At 39.8% G+C, this 22,034-nt stretch overlaps 1 protein-coding gene across 1 annotated transcript; it reads right to left on the reverse strand.

Moving 5' to 3' along the window:
• Positions 1-2,415: 2,415 nt before the first annotated feature.
• lonrf2 (LON peptidase N-terminal domain and ring finger 2) lies at positions 2,416-19,656 on the reverse strand. Its single transcript, XM_084907773.1, has 12 exons — positions 17,963-19,656; positions 11,810-11,928; positions 10,319-10,441; positions 9,588-9,746; positions 9,011-9,236; positions 6,934-7,033; positions 6,707-6,821; positions 6,327-6,448; positions 6,020-6,206; positions 5,795-5,929; positions 5,386-5,535; positions 2,416-4,998 (listed from the first exon to the last, which is right to left on the reverse strand). The coding sequence occupies exons 1-12, from the start codon at positions 18,705-18,707 to the stop codon at positions 4,840-4,842; spliced, it is 2,340 nt and encodes a 779-aa protein (XP_084763899.1). The 5' UTR covers positions 18,708-19,656; the 3' UTR covers positions 2,416-4,839.
• Positions 19,657-22,034: the final 2,378 nt, after the last annotated feature.

Raw genomic sequence — 22,034 nt, forward strand, 5'->3', positions numbered from 1 at the left:
TAAGTTTTAGCCTGAACAGTTTTAACTATAGTTTTATTATTGGGTGAGGCATAACCATGAGTCCATTCACGGAGCATTAGCTATTAAATATCTTTAACACCAATCATCACACTGATATTTTTAAACTTGTCTGTTACATTTTATGTACATAATGGCACACACAAATGTCTGGTTTGCTATCTTTGTGGGGACCTCCCATTGGCATAATGCTTTCCTTAGCCGCTTACCCTAACCCTAATAATCAAAGATGAATGCCTAAGCCTGACTCTTACCCTAAACCTAACCATAACCCGGATGGGTCAAACACTGAGCTAACACTCTGCTTGTGTTTGATCTACCACAGCTTCCTCCTTCATCCTCTGTGCCGTTGAAGTTGTGATGTGTAACTGCATGTCAGCATGTCGATGAAGCTGAATTTGCAAGATTTGCCATTTCGTTGCATTCAATGGTAAAAGCAGGATTGACAGTGACTAGTTTTACCTCAGCCTAGGCCTCAGTCCCACTGATTACCTGAAGCAGGACATGTAACTGTTGGCAATGCTAGTATGGCTTCCCACCACTAAAGGCCTGTTGGTGTATGAATGAAAAAGATGCCTGGGGTGGGAAGAAAAAACACCTCGTGCTCTTTGAACCTAGAAAACAGGAGGCAGAAATTACATATCTGGACAAATGTCACTAGGCTAAGCATATTTATGTTTTCTGACAGAGAACAGGCGGAACAGCTAATTTTCTTCTAAAATGCTGCACTTTATTTTTCCTTTAAAGGAATCACTATGTGTGTGTTCAGTCTCTGTATGATGATCTGTATGATGTGCACTTTTGATCCCTTTGTCCTGAAGATGACACAAGAGAAAGACTGAAAATGAAGTTCATCCACATCTCTTGAAAATACCAAAATCTGTGTGCATACTGTGGTTATTTGTGTGGTTGTAAACGATGCTGTTTATCAGATGGCAGTGCTGTCATGATGCTTTTGTAATGTTGACAACACGCACTTTGTGTAACATCAAAGACGTGTCAGAACATGATGGATGTTCTACATGGATGTGATGATGATGTTACCATATTCTTCTGCCTCCTCTCAGCTGGAGGCCTGTATGAACTCAATGCACCCATGATTCAGCTCACCTGCTATCTTCCAACAAACACTGCCCCCCTGTGGCGCACAGCTGCTAGAGCCAAGCACATCCACAATTCATTTTGCCCAGTGACAGTCACATTGTACAGACTATATAAAACACCAGTGGAGCTTAAGAGGAGAATGAAACAGGTAGATGCTTGTTGTTTGGATTGAGTGAGCCAAATCTGCAGTCTCACTGAGGGAGCAGGAAGGCGGCACCACACCAGCATGTTCCCTCTCTCCTTGCCTAGCCTGAGGAGCTCACATTGGATGTGTCAGGCCTCATTCCCTGTTACAACTAGAAACGGGGATTCTCAGGAACCTAATGGGATAAAGTACAGATAAACTACACCCTCTAAGGTTTTAAATATCAGGGCATAATACAAAAATGATCTTGTTCGTAGGAGTTGAAATTAGGTCATCTTCATATGAACAAGAGCACATGTCATATTACATCATGTCATTTATTTAACAAAAAAATGAACCAAGATGCAAAGGCAGTGTGTGAAAAACTAAGCACATCCCAGAAGCCAATGTAGAGCCACCTTTAAAGGCAAAAACTTGAAATGTTCTTAATGACTTGTGAATTGTGGAAGAATTTTGGATTCTGGATTTAGTTAAGAATCAGTAAGTGCATCCTGCAGATGCACAAAGAACTTCCGGACAGAAGTCTTGAGGTTTGTTGAGATGCGACTTTGCAAACATTAGCTGTGCTGCCACCTTCTATTTAGAGAGAAGAGGCTTTCTTTTGGCAATCTTTCCAAAAAAGCCATACTTGTTCAGTCTTTTTCCTAATTGTACTGCCATAAACTTTAACATGCAAACTGCGGAGGCCTGTAGAGTCTGAGATTCTGGGTAGCGCTTCTGTGTTTTGCAGTTTCTCTGAGCATTGCATGATCTGACATTGGGGTGAAGTTGCCGGGATGCCCACTCCTGGGAAGGCGGTCAAACATCTTCAATGGTTTCAATTTTATTCATTCATGAATAATTTTTCTCTTTTAGTTCCCTAACCGTTCCCTGATAAAACCTTATACCTAAAAAATGGTGTACTCGCTTTTCATCATGACTGTATAAACAACATACTTGCAACATCCATGGTTGTTGCCTGGCTGTTAACCATCATATAGGCCACATCTTATATGACAACTGATAATATCAAGCAGAAAAAAAAAAAAAAAAAAAAAAAAAAAAAAAAAAAAAAAAAAAATCACCATTGTAGGCGTACATACACTTCATGCCTATCTACCATACTTTTACGAGATAACAAACTCAGAAACGGCTACAAAACAGGTGGACACGATTGAATGTGCTTTCCTTTATTTGCAATAAAAAATAGGTATAAGAGCTCCCTTTACAAATACGCCAGGGAAATGCAGCACATTGTGAACACTGCTCCCATGCAGAGAGCACGTGACTGCAGTGGAGTCACAAACATTTGAAAAGGAAACGGCAACACAGAGAGAATATGCATTTATATGCACACTAACAATGTAATTATAGCCACAACCTAATCTGCTTAAAAGTCTGCATAAAGAGACTCAGGACGCTCTTTATTATTGACAACTGCTGAATTCCATCCGTAGGATAAATATATAGAAATCTCCTTTCAGACATTTAAGTAGAATTTTCTCATTTACATTCATTTTCTCACTAAGAAAATCCACATGTGCAAAATTATGTCATGAATTTTTAAAACCTCCATTGCTCTTGTTTTCTTACCCCCTTTTTGGCATGCTTCATATGTTATTGCTAACAGACACTGTGAGAGCTTGAAATTGTGGGTAGAAACCCAAATTTAACTACCAGATACAAAGAAACTCAAGGCCAATTTAAAAACAAAACAAACCAAAAAAGACAAACAAAAACTTTAAACATTATGCAAATTTGGCTTACAGGATCATTATTGTGTGCCGATTTTAGGATTTTTAAATCAACAACTGTTGATGCCAAGTGCCAACAGAAACAGATCTGTAGCAGCAAAAACGTTTACAAAAGAAGAAAAAAAAAAATTAACTCTTTGCAAATGTTCACATCGACATGTCTGTCAGGCATCAGAGATACATATAAAGTGCTTGGGTGATTTCATATCAACATATCCAACTGCTCATTAGAAAAATCCAGGAATTCCATTACAGTGTGCATGTAAATGAACAGGAAGAGGATGAGAGAGAAAGATTGTTGAAACGTTCCTTAAATAAAACATTAAAAAGGCCTTAGAGTTACAATTATACACAGAAATTCACCCAAATTAAATTTGAACATATACGTACACCTAAGGGCATAGCAGAGTGAGAGAAACAAACATAAAAATACACAATCAGCCCCTATAACTACATCTGTACTTGAAGTCCCAAAGATATGCTACATTTAGGACATTAAAAATAAAATATCCAGATCAGCATTGTCAGGATGCATTGTTATCTGCTCTTTCCTAAACGCTAGCACAACTTGAGTGATGGAGGTTTAAGCTTTAGTCTTATGCTCAATTGCTCTTCAGTTTTTAGTGTTAGCATGAGTGAAATCACAGTCTCAACACAAAGGCTTTCATGGCATTCATTCCTTCCTTTCACACAATCTGAGGTTTATGCACCAGAGTTTCGGCTCAGGAAGATTTCAAGCGAGGCATCAGCTGCTTGTCCGCTTTATTTATTTATTTATTTATTTAATCCTTACCAAGTGGGCCGGGCAACCTGGCAGAAACACCTGTATCTGTCTTTTTATTGAAGAGTGGATGGAATCACAACGCTGAATCTGACTCCAGAGTAATTTAACTCCAGGGTAAATGGCCAAATTATAAATGTAATGCACACTGATTTTATTCTGAAAACTCTGACAGGAAGTGTGGATTTGTATCTCCTCCTTTTTTCCGCCTTTTTGGGGTGTTGGTCTGCCCGAGTTGTTCCTCGTCCACCATGCTGTCTTCTTTAGAAAATAAGCTACACCTTTCATGATAAATACTGCATTGTAGGAGTGTGGTCCTAAATGTCACAAGCGAGCCTGATGAAATCTGTATAATATAAAGAAAACAAAAAGCCGATTCTGTATGTGTAGTCTTGGGGGAGGAAAAAATATCTACAACCTACAGCCTGGCCAGTACATTCACATGTGCTGCCATCATGCAGTATTTTTGCATTTTTTTCTTCACACATCGCTGGGTTCGTTTGTTTTTTGGTTCCCAGTTGTGAATCCTGAAGACTGCACAGCTCTGTTCCCATTTTGTTAAACACTGCTTAAAATGTATAGGAAAAAATCCTCTTGAACCTGAACACACTGCTTACGTGAGAAAAGGTTTTTGTTCCTTCATAGAGAGAGTCCGTGTTGACCATAATGAAAGCATTCCTACTCAGCTCGATTGATTTTTCCTCCTACAAGACTGAGAACGCCACATCAAAGATCACTGGTTTAGAAGTGTGTTGTGGTCGGGTTCACTCATGAGTAGTGAAGCTGGTTGGGAGATGCTGGATAAAGAAAGAAAGCAGGAACACCTTCATGCCAGCGCTGTAACCCATCTGATACTCTCAGCAGAACTGACACAGGCGTTCGGGAGGGCTACGTGACACAGGAATGAGCATCTGAGAATAAACTAACCACGCAGTAGAAGAGAGAATGAACGAGTAAACACGCACAAAGTGAATCAGTCAAGGAGCGACCCGACGAATGACCGAACACGTTTCTGAACTGCATAGATGCCAGAGCGGTTCTTCCAAGCAGCTCCTCCATCACCGTGGCCTCTTGCGAGTGACAAAGATGAGGACTCTTCGGATGGCAATGAGGCGATCCTTGAGGGAGGTCATGGCCAGGATTGTGAGCTGGGCACGGTTTTCCAAGGGAAGAACAGCGAGCAGCCACCAGGACCAGGCTGGACCACTGGGACTGGCCTGCAACAAAGATTTGTTCAATTTAGAAACAGTTTACACTGATTAGAAAAACCTTCAGTGGTCACATGACTTAGCAAAGCCCTAGTTTTCTAATGGAGTCATTTTATGTGACTTTAGAAGACAACTCTTTGTTTTAAAACACACAGCTTTTCTATTTTGCCATCTGCAGCCAAAACAGTTACTCATGTGGGGTATTAAAAAGCATGCAAACACTGAGAACCTTGCCGAATATGAAATGCACACATCCATTCAAGAGCAAAAAGAATTTTCTGTGACTATTCCTGAGATGTTGCTGATTTTCTTTCTTTCCTGCCATCACAAGGTGTTTATCAAACTACGCCTTTATTTATAAATGAAAATCCGTGAGTCAACACTACACTTTCAGACCTGTGGGTCCGGGTCTTTGCTGGGAAGGTGTCCAAAGTGGCTGAGTATCTGACTCTTCATGTTGTCTTTCAGAGATGTGAACCAGCCGTTGGCCTGATCATACACCGAGTCGTGCAGCTTCAGAAGCTCTGTTAGCTCTTGCCCCTCCACCTGATCAGACAGACATATTTTATATGTGTTTTAGAAAAAAAACAATGACATGTTTTTTTTTCCTTTCATATGAAAGGACTACATTTGCCAGTGGCACACTAGCAGAGACTCAGGTTTGTTTTTCTTTGCACTGCTGAACAGTGACAGGCAAAACCCCCCCGAGCTCTGCTTTGTGCCACTCTGATTGTCAGTAGTGTGATGTAAAGTATCTGAAATGGTTCTACTGACAGAACATCAGCACATCGCTCCTCACGCCCACCTTCTTGTCTTCCAGGTACTCAATCTTAGCAGTGTTGTAACCATCTCTCTGGCCGTGGCTGAGGACCTTGAACCGTGACACGCCAATGGTGTCAACCACTGAACGGCCATCGGGAAAGAACTTCACGTCTCGCACCTGAAACACAGTATTTCATATCAGCACTGATATGATTTCTATCTGACTGCTCACAGGGACGCACAAGAAAATCTGTGAAGAAAGAAATACCTGCAGCATACAGCCATAGTCAGCAAAGCCTTTGAGCTCATCAGCGATGCACATGCCAAACTGCTTGGTACCAGTTTCCATTGAGCGGCGAATCATCAGGCGGTAGCGTGGCTCAAATACGTGCAGAGGGCAGGGGATGGTGGGGAAGGCCATGGTACACACAAAGATGGGCACTTCCTGGTTTAGACTGCAAGAGACACAGTGAAGAAATTGTTACTTTTTGTGTGTGTGTTTGAATAATCAATAGGTTTGAAGGACTTTCTAGAACAATCGTGAATGTGTGCACGGGTGTGTTAGTAAAACTGACTTGGAAAGCTCTTTCATCTCCTCTTCATGGATTTTCTTCCTCTCTGCCAGCTCATCTCCTAGGTAACGCTGCAGGACTTCCTCCATCAGCAGGGTCTTGTTGTAACCCCTGCTAGCTAGATACTGTAAAAATACACAATAGCACATTTGCCTGCACATGAGCATTACAAAGAAAAATATTACTGTCAATTTATTATTAAAGATTTTATTCATTCATTCTTTTCCTGAATGAGTGAAACCTGCATTTTTTTGTCTAATCGACAGTTCAAAACACCTTCCATCACATTTACAACACATGCTACATTAAACATTATGAACACAGAAAAGAAAACACTAAACAGGAGTCACACTGACATCACTACCCTCTATGAACAAGTGTACCTCAGACAGATTCTCCTTGCACAGAGGACAGTTGGGATTGTGGTCCAGACAGCGTTCCAGACATTTGAGGCAGAAGGTGTGACCACAGGGAGTGGCCACAGGCTCGTAAAACAATCTGGACATAAATGAGCAAAAGCACCCAGCAGAATGCCAACATGACAAACTTGCACACACTAATTTAACAGGTCTTAAGCTGCAAATGCTGAAACTGAACTGGGTGAGCTTACCTCATGCAGAGTGAACACTCCAGGTCTCCACTGTCCAACAGCTCAGCAGGAACTGATCTCCCTCCACAAGCAGCAGTGGTCTGACGGATCTCCCCCTCATCTGCACAATAAATTATCATCCTCAGCACAAGTTTGAGCAAAGCAAGATTCCTCTTTACCTCAGCAGCACATCAAGTACAAACATTAACGTCTGTATTGTTGGCAAAAGTAGGCTCGGGAGTTTTCTTCAGTAGTGGAATAAAATGATTCATTGAAATCATTTTAATTAATATGGAAAATGCAAAATTTGCTTTTCATTGTTTTCTAACATAACTAAAAGACCAAAACTTATTTCTGCAGAGATGAGAAACTGTTTCTAAATGAGCCAATCAAATTTAATGCCTCATCTACTGAATAAGAACGGCCCGTGGCTGGTAAACAGAACAGCTGCAGTCCACCATCATCATACCCTCTAGAGCAGCTTCTGCTAACACCAAAACTAAAACATCTCAAGAAGAGAGGAAAAAAACTCTGTTGTTACCAAGAGCAAACACAATGCACTCCTGCTATATGAAGAACTGAGACAAAGAGACACTTATTTTGAAGCCAATCTCCTCACAGCAGTAGGCAAATCATTAGTGTTAACACGCTGCATGTCTAATGTGTCTTAAATGGTACGCTCAGAGGCAAGTGTTATGCTGAAACTAATTCTGCAGGACAATCAGACACTGTGAAAATGTTAATGAACTCAAACGTGTAAAACGCTGTGTAGAAAAGAACTGTGCAACAGAAAATACTGTTTAATAGTGATTATATGTCCAAAAAACTCCCTCTGAGGAATTTCTCAGCTGTGGTGTTGTATAATGATTATGTAAGCATCCAACCTAATCGTACACACCATAAATCCCATATCATAAAGCTGTCATCAATTCAATATACCCCTGCAAGATGTGTGTGTTTTGGGGATATTGCACCAAATATGAGGATTTAATAAAATACCCATCTAGATAAGCTATACTGCATAGTAACGCAGGTATCTGTAGATACATGTGAGCCTCATGGAACAGCTGTGCGTGGCTGATGATGAATGAGTATCTTAACGTTCAAGACCGCCATAGCTTTCTAGTCCATTACCTAACGAACCTGATTTGCGTGACCTACATTCTGAACATCCGCTTTTCATTTTCTTGACACAGATCTCGTTTTAAATAGTAACACTACATGCTAATGCTATTTGGAAAATTACATGACTGTGACTCATTTTCCTTTCATTATGCAGCCAAGATTTGGGTAAAATTACGCCCTCGTATTTTGCTGTTACACTTGAAATAGAAAACAGCTTTTCGCAAATTTTCTGGACAGATGTGACGACTAAGGATTTCTCAGTGTACGTTCAAATTTAACGCCTCTGCACTGCTCAGAAAAGAGGGAGAAGAAACAAAATGCCAGCAACCTGCTGTCCTAATCCATGATCAATATAACAATAAGAAAAACATAATATAACTCATCAGTCTGTTGCTGATCCTGTTACCTTGTTTAATTTTACCTCAGTGTAATTTGCAGTTAGCAGGCTTTTTGTCAGTCTGTTAAATCCATTTTCTTTTCCTACACATACTGTATTTTTGTCCTGTCAAATTGGCAAGATTTGATATTATCGATGCAAGGTCATTATCAACTGGATCCTTGTGAAAAAGGGTAGAATACATTCATTTTGCAATAATGATAGCAAAGAGGAGAATGAGCAAATGGTAAGTAACAACAGAATTGGGTCACTGCAGTTTAGCAGTGGTTCAGTGTTTATGGCAATGAACATCAACTGTGGTTCAAATCATGAAAGGGAGAGCATGTGATAATGCAGCACTGTTTGAGCCAAAGAGCAGCATTTCCATCAACTGAAGGATACACTCATTCTCCGAATGGAGTAATTCCTGGTACTATGTTCCATTTCTTTTGCAACTTTAAGCATCCTAATTGAATATGGAGTGCCAATGATGATAAAACAACCCTACCAAAAATATCTACATTTTACCCTTTTCCACTACAGGGGTTAATGTAAAGAAATAAAATTATATTTAACTGAATTATTTTGGTTTCATACCAGCTCTGAGAAGTTTAGAGGGAGGGCTGAAGGTTGCTGAAAGTTCATCACTCTTGTGTTTCCTCTTAAGGCCACCAGGGGGTGCTGGCAGTGCAGCCAAAACATCAGCCAGGCTCTTTGTGCTGCCCTCCCCTGGAGAAGGGTCCGATTTACCAGCAGACAGAGCACAGAGTCTGGAGGATGAGTCGTCCACTGGAGGGCTTTTAGTCACAGTGAACTCTGAGTCCTGGAAACACAAACACATAGACGGAAAAATACGTTAGCATATCAGGTGGATTAAAAAAAAAAAAAAGAAAAAAGAAAAAGAAAAAGTATGATTAGTTCAAAAGCGCCTTTGTGGAAGATCTATACATATTCAGAATTATAGACAGTATTAGATGCTACTACAACAACTCTCACTCGAGTAGTTTTGGGGTTGGTTGCAACAGATGTATTTGTTAAGACCACTTGTACATCCATGTATCAAGATACAGTCAAACACCTTATAAATAGCTACTTTTTTTCCTTCTTCCTTATTCACAAGCGCCAACCGCAGCGAGTACTTTGATTTGGCAGATTCTTATACATATACAGTTACCTGTGAGGAGGATGAGCCTGGTTTCTGTGGAAGTGGCCTCAGGGAACTGAGCAAGGCAGGAGGTTTGATGAGACGCGTAGCCAGGCCTCCTTGCAGAGGGTGCAACGGCGTTGGAAGATCCTCGTTCTCAAATACAGAGGAGAACAGCTCGCCCAGGACCTTCAAGGTGAAACAAAACAGGTGGCTAATTAACAATCGCAAAGAAGTAAGCACAGGAAAATTTACCACAAGAAAGTCGCCAAAAACAGGATCAAAGACAGCTGTATACTCATTTGCACTCCCCATTTATATCACTCTCAGGAAAACTGAAGAAAGCAGAAGGCTTTAACTTAAAGCACTTACACTTTCTTAAATCATATTTTGAACAAAATCTATATTATTCCCATTTCCTTTAAAGGGTAGAGCCACATACAGAGAGGCTTTGTAATGACACTGGCAATAGCAGCATTTACAAATGAGAAACCTTCTTTCAGCTGCAAAATTGAGAATCAGCAAAACTAATTATTCTATCACGCAGTTATGTGGGCAGCGCATGGTTAGCGCCGTTGTCTCACAGCATGATCTCCCTGTGCCAGTTTTCTCCAGGATCCCCAGTTTCCTCTCATCCCCCCCAGACATGCAAGTTTATTTAAAAGCTTACCCGACTATAGTTTAAGAGGTTCTAAGAATTATGACATGTTTTAGTCTGTATCAAATTACATATTTCACACCAACAAATGGTTCTGTCTTACCTTCTGAGCTTCCAGTTTCACTTTGGCCCAGTCGGGCTTTAGTGCCACACACACGAAATACTCTTGTAAGGCTTCATCGTTCCGGCCTGCTTTACTCAGTGCTGTAGCTTTCAGATAGTGAGCCTAAAAATGACAGAAAACTTGTGTTTGATTTTTGAGGCATGGGCTGTGATAATGACATTTCTATTAATAACAAGATTAAACCAAATGTCCCTCCTTTATGACGTTTTGAAATTTACAGTTTAGAGAATTTGTTACCCAGATACACAACTATTACTGGTACACGCACTGACCCCTTGAATAAAGTAATAAAAAGGAACATTTTTTCCTCCTTGTGACATGCAAATTCTAAAAATGTGACCACATGATAATGTGTGTTGAGTGGATAGACACTGGTCCAGGCTATCTGACTATGGCAGAGAACCTGCATGTCACAGAAGGTCAAGAACATCATTGTACCATTATTAGTTTCAGCATCTTTTTATTGCCAGAAATAATGACTGGTAATACAGGAAGCAGAATATTTATTCACGGTTTATTTTTATACAGAGAAGTAGGTTAAGCAAACCATGCCACACACCACAGCATTTATAACCTAAGCTAGTTTGCATTACCTGTTCCTAGATGGGCTTTTAACACACACACACACACACACACACACACACACACACACACACACACACACACACACACACACACACACACACACACACACACACACACACACACACACACACACACACACACACACACACACACACAAAATAACTACACAAAACAAAACTTAAACAACAAATTATAGACACCAACAGCACAGGGCAGAGACTGCAGTATAATAAAGTAAGGTAAAATAAAAGAAGCAAGACTGCACGTCCAATTCATCTTTAAAAACTGTTTTAGTTTAAGTTTATAATGATCTCAATCAGGCTCTAGTTTGAGTTCTGTAAACTAGTAGTTCCACATGTTAATAAGACAAATAGAAAAATGCCATTTTAGAAAATGATTTCTGTGCCCTGCAGTTTCTAACAGATGTGCTGCACGTTACTGAAGCCAAACCTCGAACAGGAACCACAAAGTCACAGCTGAATATGTGAGCATTTGTATAATAATTGTAGCTTAGCAAATTGCAACAAACATTGAAATACTGCAATCTTGCTGGCTTCTTATCCAGAATTTGCCCATTTGTATTTCATCATAAGAGGCCTGACTGTTTGGAGTGATGCTTGTGACCAAAAGGTTACACAATAACTAACAACAATGAGAATGTATAAAAAGGGATTGACAGCATGAAATAGCAAATATAAGTTTGTTTTTGCAACTTTGGTCACATTTGAGCAGCTGGACTCTCAGTGACAACTACTGAATGCTGCAGCACTTAATATGAAATGTGACCATTATCTTTTGTCTTGGTCTTTATTCTCACTCAGGTACATTTAATTTTCTCCTATAAATCACTTCAAACTTTTCCCCAGTTCAAATTTTTCATCTTACCTCTGTCCACAGGGTTTTTAGCCAGCAGAGACTGCTGGCATCCTGCACTGCCTGGCTGAAATTCTGCATCTCCAGGTGCAACTCAGCCCGTTGATGCAACAGTCTGCCTGAAGAGGGCACTGTATACACAGGGATGAACAGACATCAGTTCATTGGATAGGTCTCCGGGCAACAGACTGGTTTTTCTAGGTCTAGCAGAAGTAGGGCAATAATGTAACATGTGGCATGAGACCAGTTACACGTGTTAGAACACCATGTAACTTATGTCGCAACTCTAATAACTGACATCAGCCACACCAGCGGACATTAACATTTAGTCTCATCTGCTTGGAATGCATGCCTACATAAACACACTGCTTCATGCATCACGTACGCAAATTATGCACTTTACTAATGATCAGATAAAGTACACATTGTACCCAAGTTGGACTTGTCGTGCGTTACTTAACCAAACTGTCATCACTGGTTTCTTTGATAAGGATGAAAAAGTTCCAGCCTAAAGTATATTTAACCCACTTTGTCTGCATGGCTTTTAGTTGTTCAATAAGCGAAATAAAACTCGCTGTCATCTAAGATTTCAAAGCGACCTGATAGTTAGTTCATAACATAATATACAAGTTGAACAGGTATTCATAACGAAACAAAGACATTCGTGGAACAGCTAAAAATGGCACATGGTTGTAAAGAAACAGGAAGAAAAGTTTGCAGAAGTTTAGATGCTCAGTTGCCACCGTCTTCTAGTGTTAGTTTCATTACTAAGTGTGTGTATGTGTACACAACAGAGCCAATGTTTCAGTGCAGAAAAAGCAACGCAGTTTCTACAATATCCGTGCAGCTTAATAAGGGGTTCAGAAATCTGGTGTCTGAACCTCTTGGGCAAACTTTGCCCACAGGATCAGGACAATCAACCAAAGCATGACAGTAAACAAACAAGAGGACCAGCCTATCATCAATGTGTGGGACATAATAGTTGGGGGAAAGTATAGTATAGAACGAACTACATGGCTCCGTTACCATAAAAACCGCAACTAATAACATTTTTTGAGACTTCTCATCATTTATCTGACTGCATTTTCTCCATCTCTTTACACAGATGGAGACCATTTGCAAAAATGTAAGACTATGCTTTACATGCCATACCCCCTGCACACCACACATTATCTGCTAAATTTATAATTCAATTACATGCAATCCAAATGACAGATACCAGACGGCCTCCTGCTGTCTTTGTTGGGAAAACACTGGCTGGCAGTGACAAAACTGTGAAAGCACTCTGTCCTCCCATCACCCAGAGTCATTCACAAGACAGAAGGCATGAATCAGTATTGATCTGGGGAGAGAAATGCCTGAAAGGATGCCACAGGGATGGTGCATAGTCCTTTTATCTGAACTGTGATTTCGGAATTTTCAGCTAAATCAGGCTGATCAGTTTTATAAAATGACATTAAAGCGAGAACAGCAAAGAAAACCAAAGAGGAGTCTGAAAAAAGAATTACAATTAAAAGCTGCTTTAATAAGTAGGCCAGATGTGGGAGGGGAAGGAGGAGTCAGTTTTAACTTTCTGAGGATTCAAACTGTGCAACATGATCTTGCCATGGCCCATGATTAATGAAACACACTGGCTGCCTTTATGTAATGTGCCAACATAACAGAGCACTCCGTTTTATAATGTTTAGGACAATTTGTCCTTAAAGTTACCAGAAAAATAAATAAATAAAATAAATGAATAAATAAATAAACATGAAGCAAATGACGGTGTTAAAATAGGCTGTTGTTTTTCTGTTTAAGTACAATTAATGACCAACTACCGTTCACCCAAACGTTACCCAACACTGCTTATCCAACACCATACATAAGGGGAGGAGTTAAGGGTTATGTCAAACCAGAGACAATACGATGGCCTTCTTCTAGAAGGACACTGGCCCAACCCGGCCAGACAAATCTGATGAATGTATTCATACAGTAGCGACTGAGCAAATAAAATTTTCAGTTTACATAACGGAGATCACATAACAGTGGAAAAACTAAGTGAGGCATCAAGTCCAGAGAACTACATAGAGACGTCCCCTCTGCAGCTCTGTGAAAACAGCACAGCCCTGCCAAGTATAAAGAGAAAAGCAGCATTAAACCACCGCTTTCCTGTTTCTTTACGTGCACGGGTAGGCTGTGTACTGCTTTTGTAAAGAGGGACGGCACGTCACGTAACACCACACCTCGGTACAATCCAGATAGGAACTGGTGTCAAGCCAGCCTCCAATTCCAGCATTGCAGTCAAGCCAGCCTCCACTTTGTTTTACGTTCCCTGTGTATTCAAAGTATTATGGCAAAAGATGTTGAAATCTGATTTCAAAATAAAAGCCAACTTCCAGTAAATTAAGAGCACATTCACAAATATCAATTAGTCTTGTTTGCAAACTCTAATATTGGATACAAATGACATACCCTAGTATTCTAGTAGCAACATGTCAATATTAAAGCCATCTCCTTTTGGATTTCAAAGTAAAAGCCCTGTGAATTTTCATTTTTGAACTACTCTTTCAATGACTTCAGAATGCTCTTAAAAGCAAAAGTCATATTTACAAAGACTAGTTGCATTTTATATCAACACTATCCAACCACAGAAATTTGAAATTGCCCAAATATGACTTAATTTCAAAATGCTCTAAATAGAAAAAATCCTGTTTCCACAGGATAATTTCACCTTAGATCAACAGTATGCAACCTCATGATGTTACCATATCAATATCAAGTCATTCCGATTTTACCTTCCAAACTAATGGCCTGTTGAAATTGCCCATTTAAGACCAAACTTTCAGTGGTTTCACAATGCTCTAAAAATGAAAAATGTTGTTTCCACAGGATAATTTCACTTTAGATCAACAGTATACAGCCCCACAGTGATACCATATCAATATCAAGTCAGTCTGATTTTGCCTTCCAAAATAAAAGTCTTTTCAAATTGCCCGTAGACGACCTACTCTTTTAATGATTTCGAAATGCTCTTAAATTGAAATTTGCTGTTTCCACAGGATGAATCCATGTTAGATCAAAAGTATCCAACCCCACTGTGATACCATATCAATTTTGAGTCAGGCTGATTTTGCTTTTCAGGGCCTTCTTGCTGTGAGGCAACGGTGCTAACCAAGCACATGGTAAAGTAAAATTTTTAGCTATTAAAACAGCTCTAGTGCATATGATCACGAAGTTAAAATTTGAATATAGAGAAAACAGAGTTGGTTCGACAGAAAACACAACTTTGTCAGGTTGGGGAACAGCATTTCTGGAACATTACTGAGCAGCATGGGGGCTCTAGAGGCATTGTCCTGGCTCCACTTTTTTCATATTGTATACAGCAGACTTCAAATATATATCTTTAGTCTTGCCAAATCCAGAAATACTCAGGTGACACTGCAATTGTAAGGTGTCTCAGGAATGGGCAGGAATCTAAAGACTGGGAGACCTTTTCTTGCCTTGAGCAACTGGATTCAGATAATTATATGCAGGCTTTTCAATTCTCATACAAATGGCAGATGAGCTAGGAATTTTTGTCTGTGATCAGAAAAATTATTGTAATTATTGTTTTTGTACGAAAGGCATTGTCTGGCACCTCTGGTTTTTTATAAAAACTGTTCCAAACTCCACTGTTAGATTATATGCAATGATATGTGTTGGCACAAACTGGTATTAATTCATAGAAGCTGGAACTTTCCATTTAATGCCATTCTGAAGTTGTGGAAAGAGAAGCTGCTATAAACAAAGTCAAAAGGCTTTTACTCTGAAATGCAAAACGAGATTGATTTGAGATTGAGATGTTAGCACTGTAGAGGTTGTGTATGGTTTGCATGAACTCCAATTACTTAGTGGAAACAGTAATTGTCCTGTTAACAGCATCCGCGTTTAATTATTAAAAGTACCAAATGAACAATTATAATTCCGATACTGACGTGATAAAACTGTGGGGTTGTATACTGTCAATGTAGAGTGAAATGATCTTGTGGAAACAGCAACTTTGCTTTTAATGGGATTCTGAAGTCAGTGAAAGAGTGGGTCATACATGGACAATTTCAACGGACCATTACTTTGAAAGGCAAATTGACTTGATATCACCGTGATAGTGTGCACTGTCGATCTTGAGTGAAATTATCCCGTGGAAACAGCAATTTTCATTTTTAAAACATTCTGAAATAATTGAAAGAGTATATCACATATGGACAAATTCGACGGGCCATTAATTTGAAAGGCAAAATCAGACCAACTTGAAATTTACATGGTTTTACTGTCGGGTTGGATACTGTTGATCTAAAGTGGAATTATCCTGTGGAAACAGCATCTTTCAATTTAAGAGTATTTTGAAATCGTTAAAAGAGTATATCTTTTATGGTCAATTTGAAAAGTCTTTTATACTGGAAAGCAAAATCAGCCTGACTCAAAATTGATATGGTAACATCGTGAGGTTGTATACTGTTGATCTAAAGTGAAATTATCCTGTGGAAACAGCAATTTTCCATTTTAGAGCATTGTGAAATCTTTAAAAGAGTAGGTCGTATCTTGGCAATTTGAAAAGTCTTTTATTTTGGAAGGCAAAATCAGACTGATTTGATATTGATATGGTATCACCGTGGGGTTGGATACTATTGATCTAAAGTGGAATTATGCTGTGGAAAGAGCAATTTTCCATTTTAGAGCATTTTGAATTCGCTCCAAGAGTAAGTCATATATGGGCAAATTGAAAGGGGTTTTATTCTGAAGAGCAAAATCAGACTGACTTGAAATTGACATGGTAACATCGTGAGGTTGTATACTGTTGATCTAAAGTGGAATTATGCTGTGGGAACAGCAATTTTCCATTTTAGAGCATTTTGAATTCGCTCCAAGAGTAAGTCATATATGGGCAATTTGAAAAGGCTTTTTTTATTTTGAAAAGCAAAATCAGACTGACTTGATATTGATATGGTATCACTGTGGGGCTGTATACTGTTGATCTAAAGTGGAATTACCCTGTGGAAACTGAAATCTTCCTTTTTAGAGCATTCTGAAATCACTGAAAGTTAGGTAAATTATGGGCATTTTCAACAGGCCATTATTTTGGAAGGCAAAATCAGAATTACTTGAAATTGATATGGTAACATCGTGAGGTTGCATACTGTTGATCTAAGGTGAAATTATCCTGTGGAAAGAGCAATTTTCATTTTTAGAGCATTGTGAAATCTTTAAAAGAGTAGGTCGTATCTTGGCAATTTGAAAAGTCTTTTATTTTGGAAGGCAAAATCAGACTGATTTGATATTGATATGGTATCACTGTGGGGTTGTATACTGTTGATCTAAAGTGGAATTATGCTGTGGGAACAGCAATTTTCCATTTTAGAGCATTTTGAATTCGCTCCAAGAGTAAGTCATATATGGGCAATTTGAAAAGGCTTTTATTTTGAAAAGCAAAATCAGACTGACTTGATATTGACATGGTATCACTGTGGGGCTTTATACTGTAAATACAGAGTGAAATTATCCTGTGGAAACAAGAATTTTTCTTTTTAGAGCATTTTGAAATCGTTAGAAGAGTAAGTCAAATATGGGCAATTTCAAATTTCTGTGGTTGGATAGTGTTGATATAAAATGCAACTAGTCTTTGTAAATATGACTTTTGCTTTTAAGAGCATTCTGAAGTCATTGAAAGAGTAGTTCAAAAATGAAAATTCACAGGGCTTTTACTTTGAAATCTAAAATAAGATGGCCTTGATATTGACAGTGCGCTATTAGGGTACAATGTTGTGTCATATAGATCTAACATTAGAGTTTTTAAACAAGCCTAAATTGTATGTTATTATGTTCTTAACATATCTGTTAATTCACTCGAAATTGGCTTTTATTTTGAAATCCGGTTTCCACATCCATTCCCGTAATACTTTGAATACACAGGGAACGTAAAACAAACTGGAGGCTGGCTTGACTGCAAGTCTCGAATTGGAGGCTGGCTTGACACAAGTAGATAGGAGGCAGTGGCGCCCCTCATCGGTGACACTGAGAAGTTAAGACTTAAAAAGTAGGTCATTGCACAAAAACATTACACTTTTAATTGCAATCTGTCAAGTTAAACACTGGAATTAGCACAGGGTTATCTCTCGGTGCGCATGTAGTGGCTGTGTGCAGTCTTACCTAGATCCACTGCTCCGTTGTATTTCTCCAGAGCCTCTAAAAGATTCTGCTTTTTCCACGAATCCTCTCCTTCGATCCATAATTTCCTAGCTTTACTCTCAGTTGCAAACAGTTTGTCCAAGAGGCCACTGAGTACAACGTTTATTCTCCGGCCGTTCGGCAGTCCTTCTTTCCTGCTCAGATTTTGTTTGCAGTGTACACAGTTTGTGAAAGAGTCGTCATCTGTGCAGCGTTTGCAGAAAGTATGTCCACACTCCACGGTTGTAGGCTCGTGGAGCAAACACTTGCAGAGATGACAGGAAAACAAGTCCAGGGCTTCATCATCCTCACACTCCCCACTATTTTGAAATCCGTCTTCCCCGCTGCTGCTTTTATTGCTCCCGTTTACCGTGGCGTGGATGCCCAGCTCTTTCTCACGCAGAGTTCGGGCGATGGTTTCCACCAGGAGTTGAAGCTCCTCCGGGCGCAGCTTGCCAAGGCTGGCCGCTGTACAGTACGAGTCCAACGCTTCAGATATCCGCCCGGCACGGGATAGCGAGTCGGCCTTCCTCAAACACAAGCCCCTGTCAGGCTGCTGGAGATCTGCGAGTTGGGAGCTATAGATCTCTACGGCCAAGTTGAAGTCCCCGGCCCGGCTGGCCTCTTCTGCTACCTCCAACATTTCAGGGCAGATCCCCGCAGCTCCTGGATTGGAGAGCGGGTGGACGAACGCTTCGCCCTGGTGAGACCTTAGTCCGGTCTCCATCTTCTTCTCCCGACGGGAAAATCAGACGCTTAGAAGACTATGAGAATCACTGAGAACATGGCACAAGCACACAAACTCCCCACCATAAGAAATCATTTCCCCAGTTATTGCACACTATCTTTGCGTTTTTAAGTGTCAACCCAGACTTCCAGTTGTGTCCAACTCTCAGTGATGGCCATGAGTCCGATCCATAAGACCTCAACCCAGATAAAACAGGGCGCCTGTGTAGCATGGCTGGTCCCCGATAAGTCCCAGTATCTGATGTAGTTTCACTGCAAACACCTGGAGGTTGAAGGTCGGCGTTATTTATTACAAAAACTTTCAGCGTATCGAGGACGTCATCGCTCCCTTTACAACGCGGAGGTAGTTTTATTTATGTCCCGTCTAAAGACAGAAACTTCTTTAGAAGAAGAAAAAACACACACACACAAAATGAATCCACGGCATGTTTAGGTACGAACCGGTGGGTAAAAACCAAAGAGCTTAGTAAATAAGCAGCTTAATTTCCATGGATCGTTCTAACTCGTAGTTATGATGGTAAATATCCGCAATAAAGGTCAGGTTTCGAGCCACAGAAGTCCCATATAGAGTGGATAAATGCTAGCCACAGACCCACAAGCTCATAATTTCTCCAAGAAGTCACAGCTGATCGGCCGCGTTTATATAAGAGACCCCGGGAGCAGTTAAGTCCGGGGAGCCAGCTAACGTTACTACTGGTTAACTGGACAACACATACTGCCACTTCGCAGTTTGTTAAACTCCGGAACTCTTTCCGAACCGATATCCCCCCAAAATGTGCATTTACACGACCTCGAAAGTCATTTCTTCGTCTTTTACGGCGAGGAAACCCAAACAAAAACAAAGCTATCATCGAAGGAATCCATCTTGGTTGTTAGCCAGCTAGCTTTGAGCTGCTAAAGGTTCTGCTTTGGGATTTCGCATACAATTCGCCGAAGCAGACGCAAGACGACACGTGACACACGAGACAAGCTCCTATTGGCCCTTTATGTGGCTCACTTATATAACTCAATAATATTGTATAACCTTTGCAGATATCGCTGAATGAGCGTCTGTGTGCTTTACCAAAAAGACACTTCACGTTTTTTAAATTTAAACGAGCTCTCACACATGATATTACAAAAATAGCCTCGAGTAAAACAAGAGAACGCAGCTTTCGGTTCTGGTTGAGTTACTTTATTCAGTTTAACTTATAGTTTCATCTGTGGGAGTTGATTCATTGTTTTATGTAATGCTTTATATAAGCAGTGTGTCAAGTCTGGTTTTGGATTTAAAATGCGGACGACATGTTATAGTTAAGAGCTATTGCTTAAGCCAAAGGGGGGAAAAAGTCTGGTGTACGACCTTATCTTTTGGATCAAGTAAAGCTTTTGTTGTGCTGTTAAATACTCCATAAAGCTGTGACCCAATTTAGGTAATGGGAATCCACACAAGGGTGAATTCTTTTAAACGAAAGAAAGGTTGTACAGACCCTGCTGCTAAGTATGCACAAGGACACGGCCAAGAGCGTCCCCAACAGCTCTAGGTGCATTGGGTTTATATAATATATCAAATATATAAAGATAAGCAAAGTTATTTTGTAACCTTTGTTTTGTTTTTACCTTCCTCACACACACAGGGAGAAACGAGGTAAACGATTATCAGTGGATGAGATATATACGAAAAATTAGGTCCTAAGCTTGGTTTGCATTCCAAACACAAATCCACCCTGTCTGCTCCACCTACCACAATTAAACGACCTAGTTGAAAAACGTGTGCCCCAGTTACCTCCTGCATACCAAATGTAGCATGTCAACATTTATTTCGTATTTGGTATGTTGTTGATGGACAGGACTGAGATACAGGAAAATGAATAAAACTAACACCAAAAAAATGTACAATTTGTAAGTTATTTAGTGCTAAATCAGCTGTATTCAACATGTGTACACTAACCACCAGAACTCTGCCCATATTATTGTCTATTTACTTTCTAGAGTTAGATATGAAAATGTGTCACAAATAACATGTAAAGTGAAACAGGTGAAAGGGGACAAGTTATATACTCTTTAAAAAGATGGACACAGATGGAAATATTTGGAACAAGTTCTACATCAGCATAGAATGAGTACAGCTTGTAAGATACTGCTGATTTTCAGTTTGGGGACAACATCATATTAACTGGCTAAACATATGAGATTTAAGAGTTTCAGCTTCTTTATTTGTCCTCAACGTCTTATGTTATGTAGACAGTGAGTTTATCTAATAAAATGAAATGAAATGGGATTATGTTTGTTCAGCTCAGAACACTAAAAACATCTACTTAAAATATTGGTGTCATTTTCTTCCAGAAAACGAGACCCTGGAAAGAGAAAAGAGAAGATGTATTTCTAATGATCACTATTAATGTCTGTGCATTATCCAGAGAACCCCAGACTGTTGCTGGAAATAGGCTGTATGTTCCCCAAACCCCAACAATCAGATGACCTCCTATGAGCAAGTACTTGGCAACTGTGGGAAGTAAAAACTCCCTTTTAACAGGAAGAAACCTCCGGCAGAACCAGGCTCAGGGAGGGGCGGCATCTTCAACAACTGGTTGGGGGTAGAGGGAAGGGGGATTGGGTTAAAAGACACACTGTGGAACAGATCCAGAGACTAATAATAACTAATGCTTAAATGCAGAGCGGTGTATAAACACAGAGAGTCAAAAGAAGGGATTGTAGAAGAAATACTCAGTCAGTCCATCATGGGAAAGCTCCCAGCAGCCTAGGCTGGTTGCAGCATAACTAAGGTAGGGTTCAGGGTCACCTGATCTAGCCCAGGGCCCTGAAAGCTGAGGGCTCTGCCTCCCATGCTACTTTTAAATACTCTGGGAACCACAAGGGAGTTTTTAAGATAAACTGATCATAATTGATCACAGTAGTCCACCTTTTGAAATAAACGCATTTCTACTGATGAAATAAACATCAGTAGAAATACACAAGAAAATAGTCCCTGTTGGGATTTTAGTGAAACAAACTTAAAGCTGTAAATGTCACATGGGTAGCAACTTTCTGTGATTGCACGTGTCTGATGGGGTATTGTAAAACAAAGGAGACTTTTTAAGAAAATAAATGTCTTTATGACACTCTAGTCTTACACCACTCTTGTCCTTTTTTTAAAAAAAGAAAAAGCAGAAAAGCTTCATGCCAAAACCTGTTTTAAAAACATGTCAGCATATAAGATGTCAGCTATGAAATATTTGCTTTTCATTGTGCTGCCAAGATTAGGGTAAAATTATATGGTTTAATAATGAGTGTGTTTTTCAGTAATTATCTAGAGCAGGGGCTATCA

This window comes from Perissodus microlepis, chromosome 16 (genome assembly GCF_051167445.1).
Source record: "Perissodus microlepis isolate ML-2025 ecotype Zambia chromosome 16, ASM5116744v1, whole genome shotgun sequence".
Classification (NCBI taxonomy): domain Eukaryota; kingdom Metazoa; phylum Chordata; class Actinopteri; order Cichliformes; family Cichlidae; genus Perissodus; species Perissodus microlepis.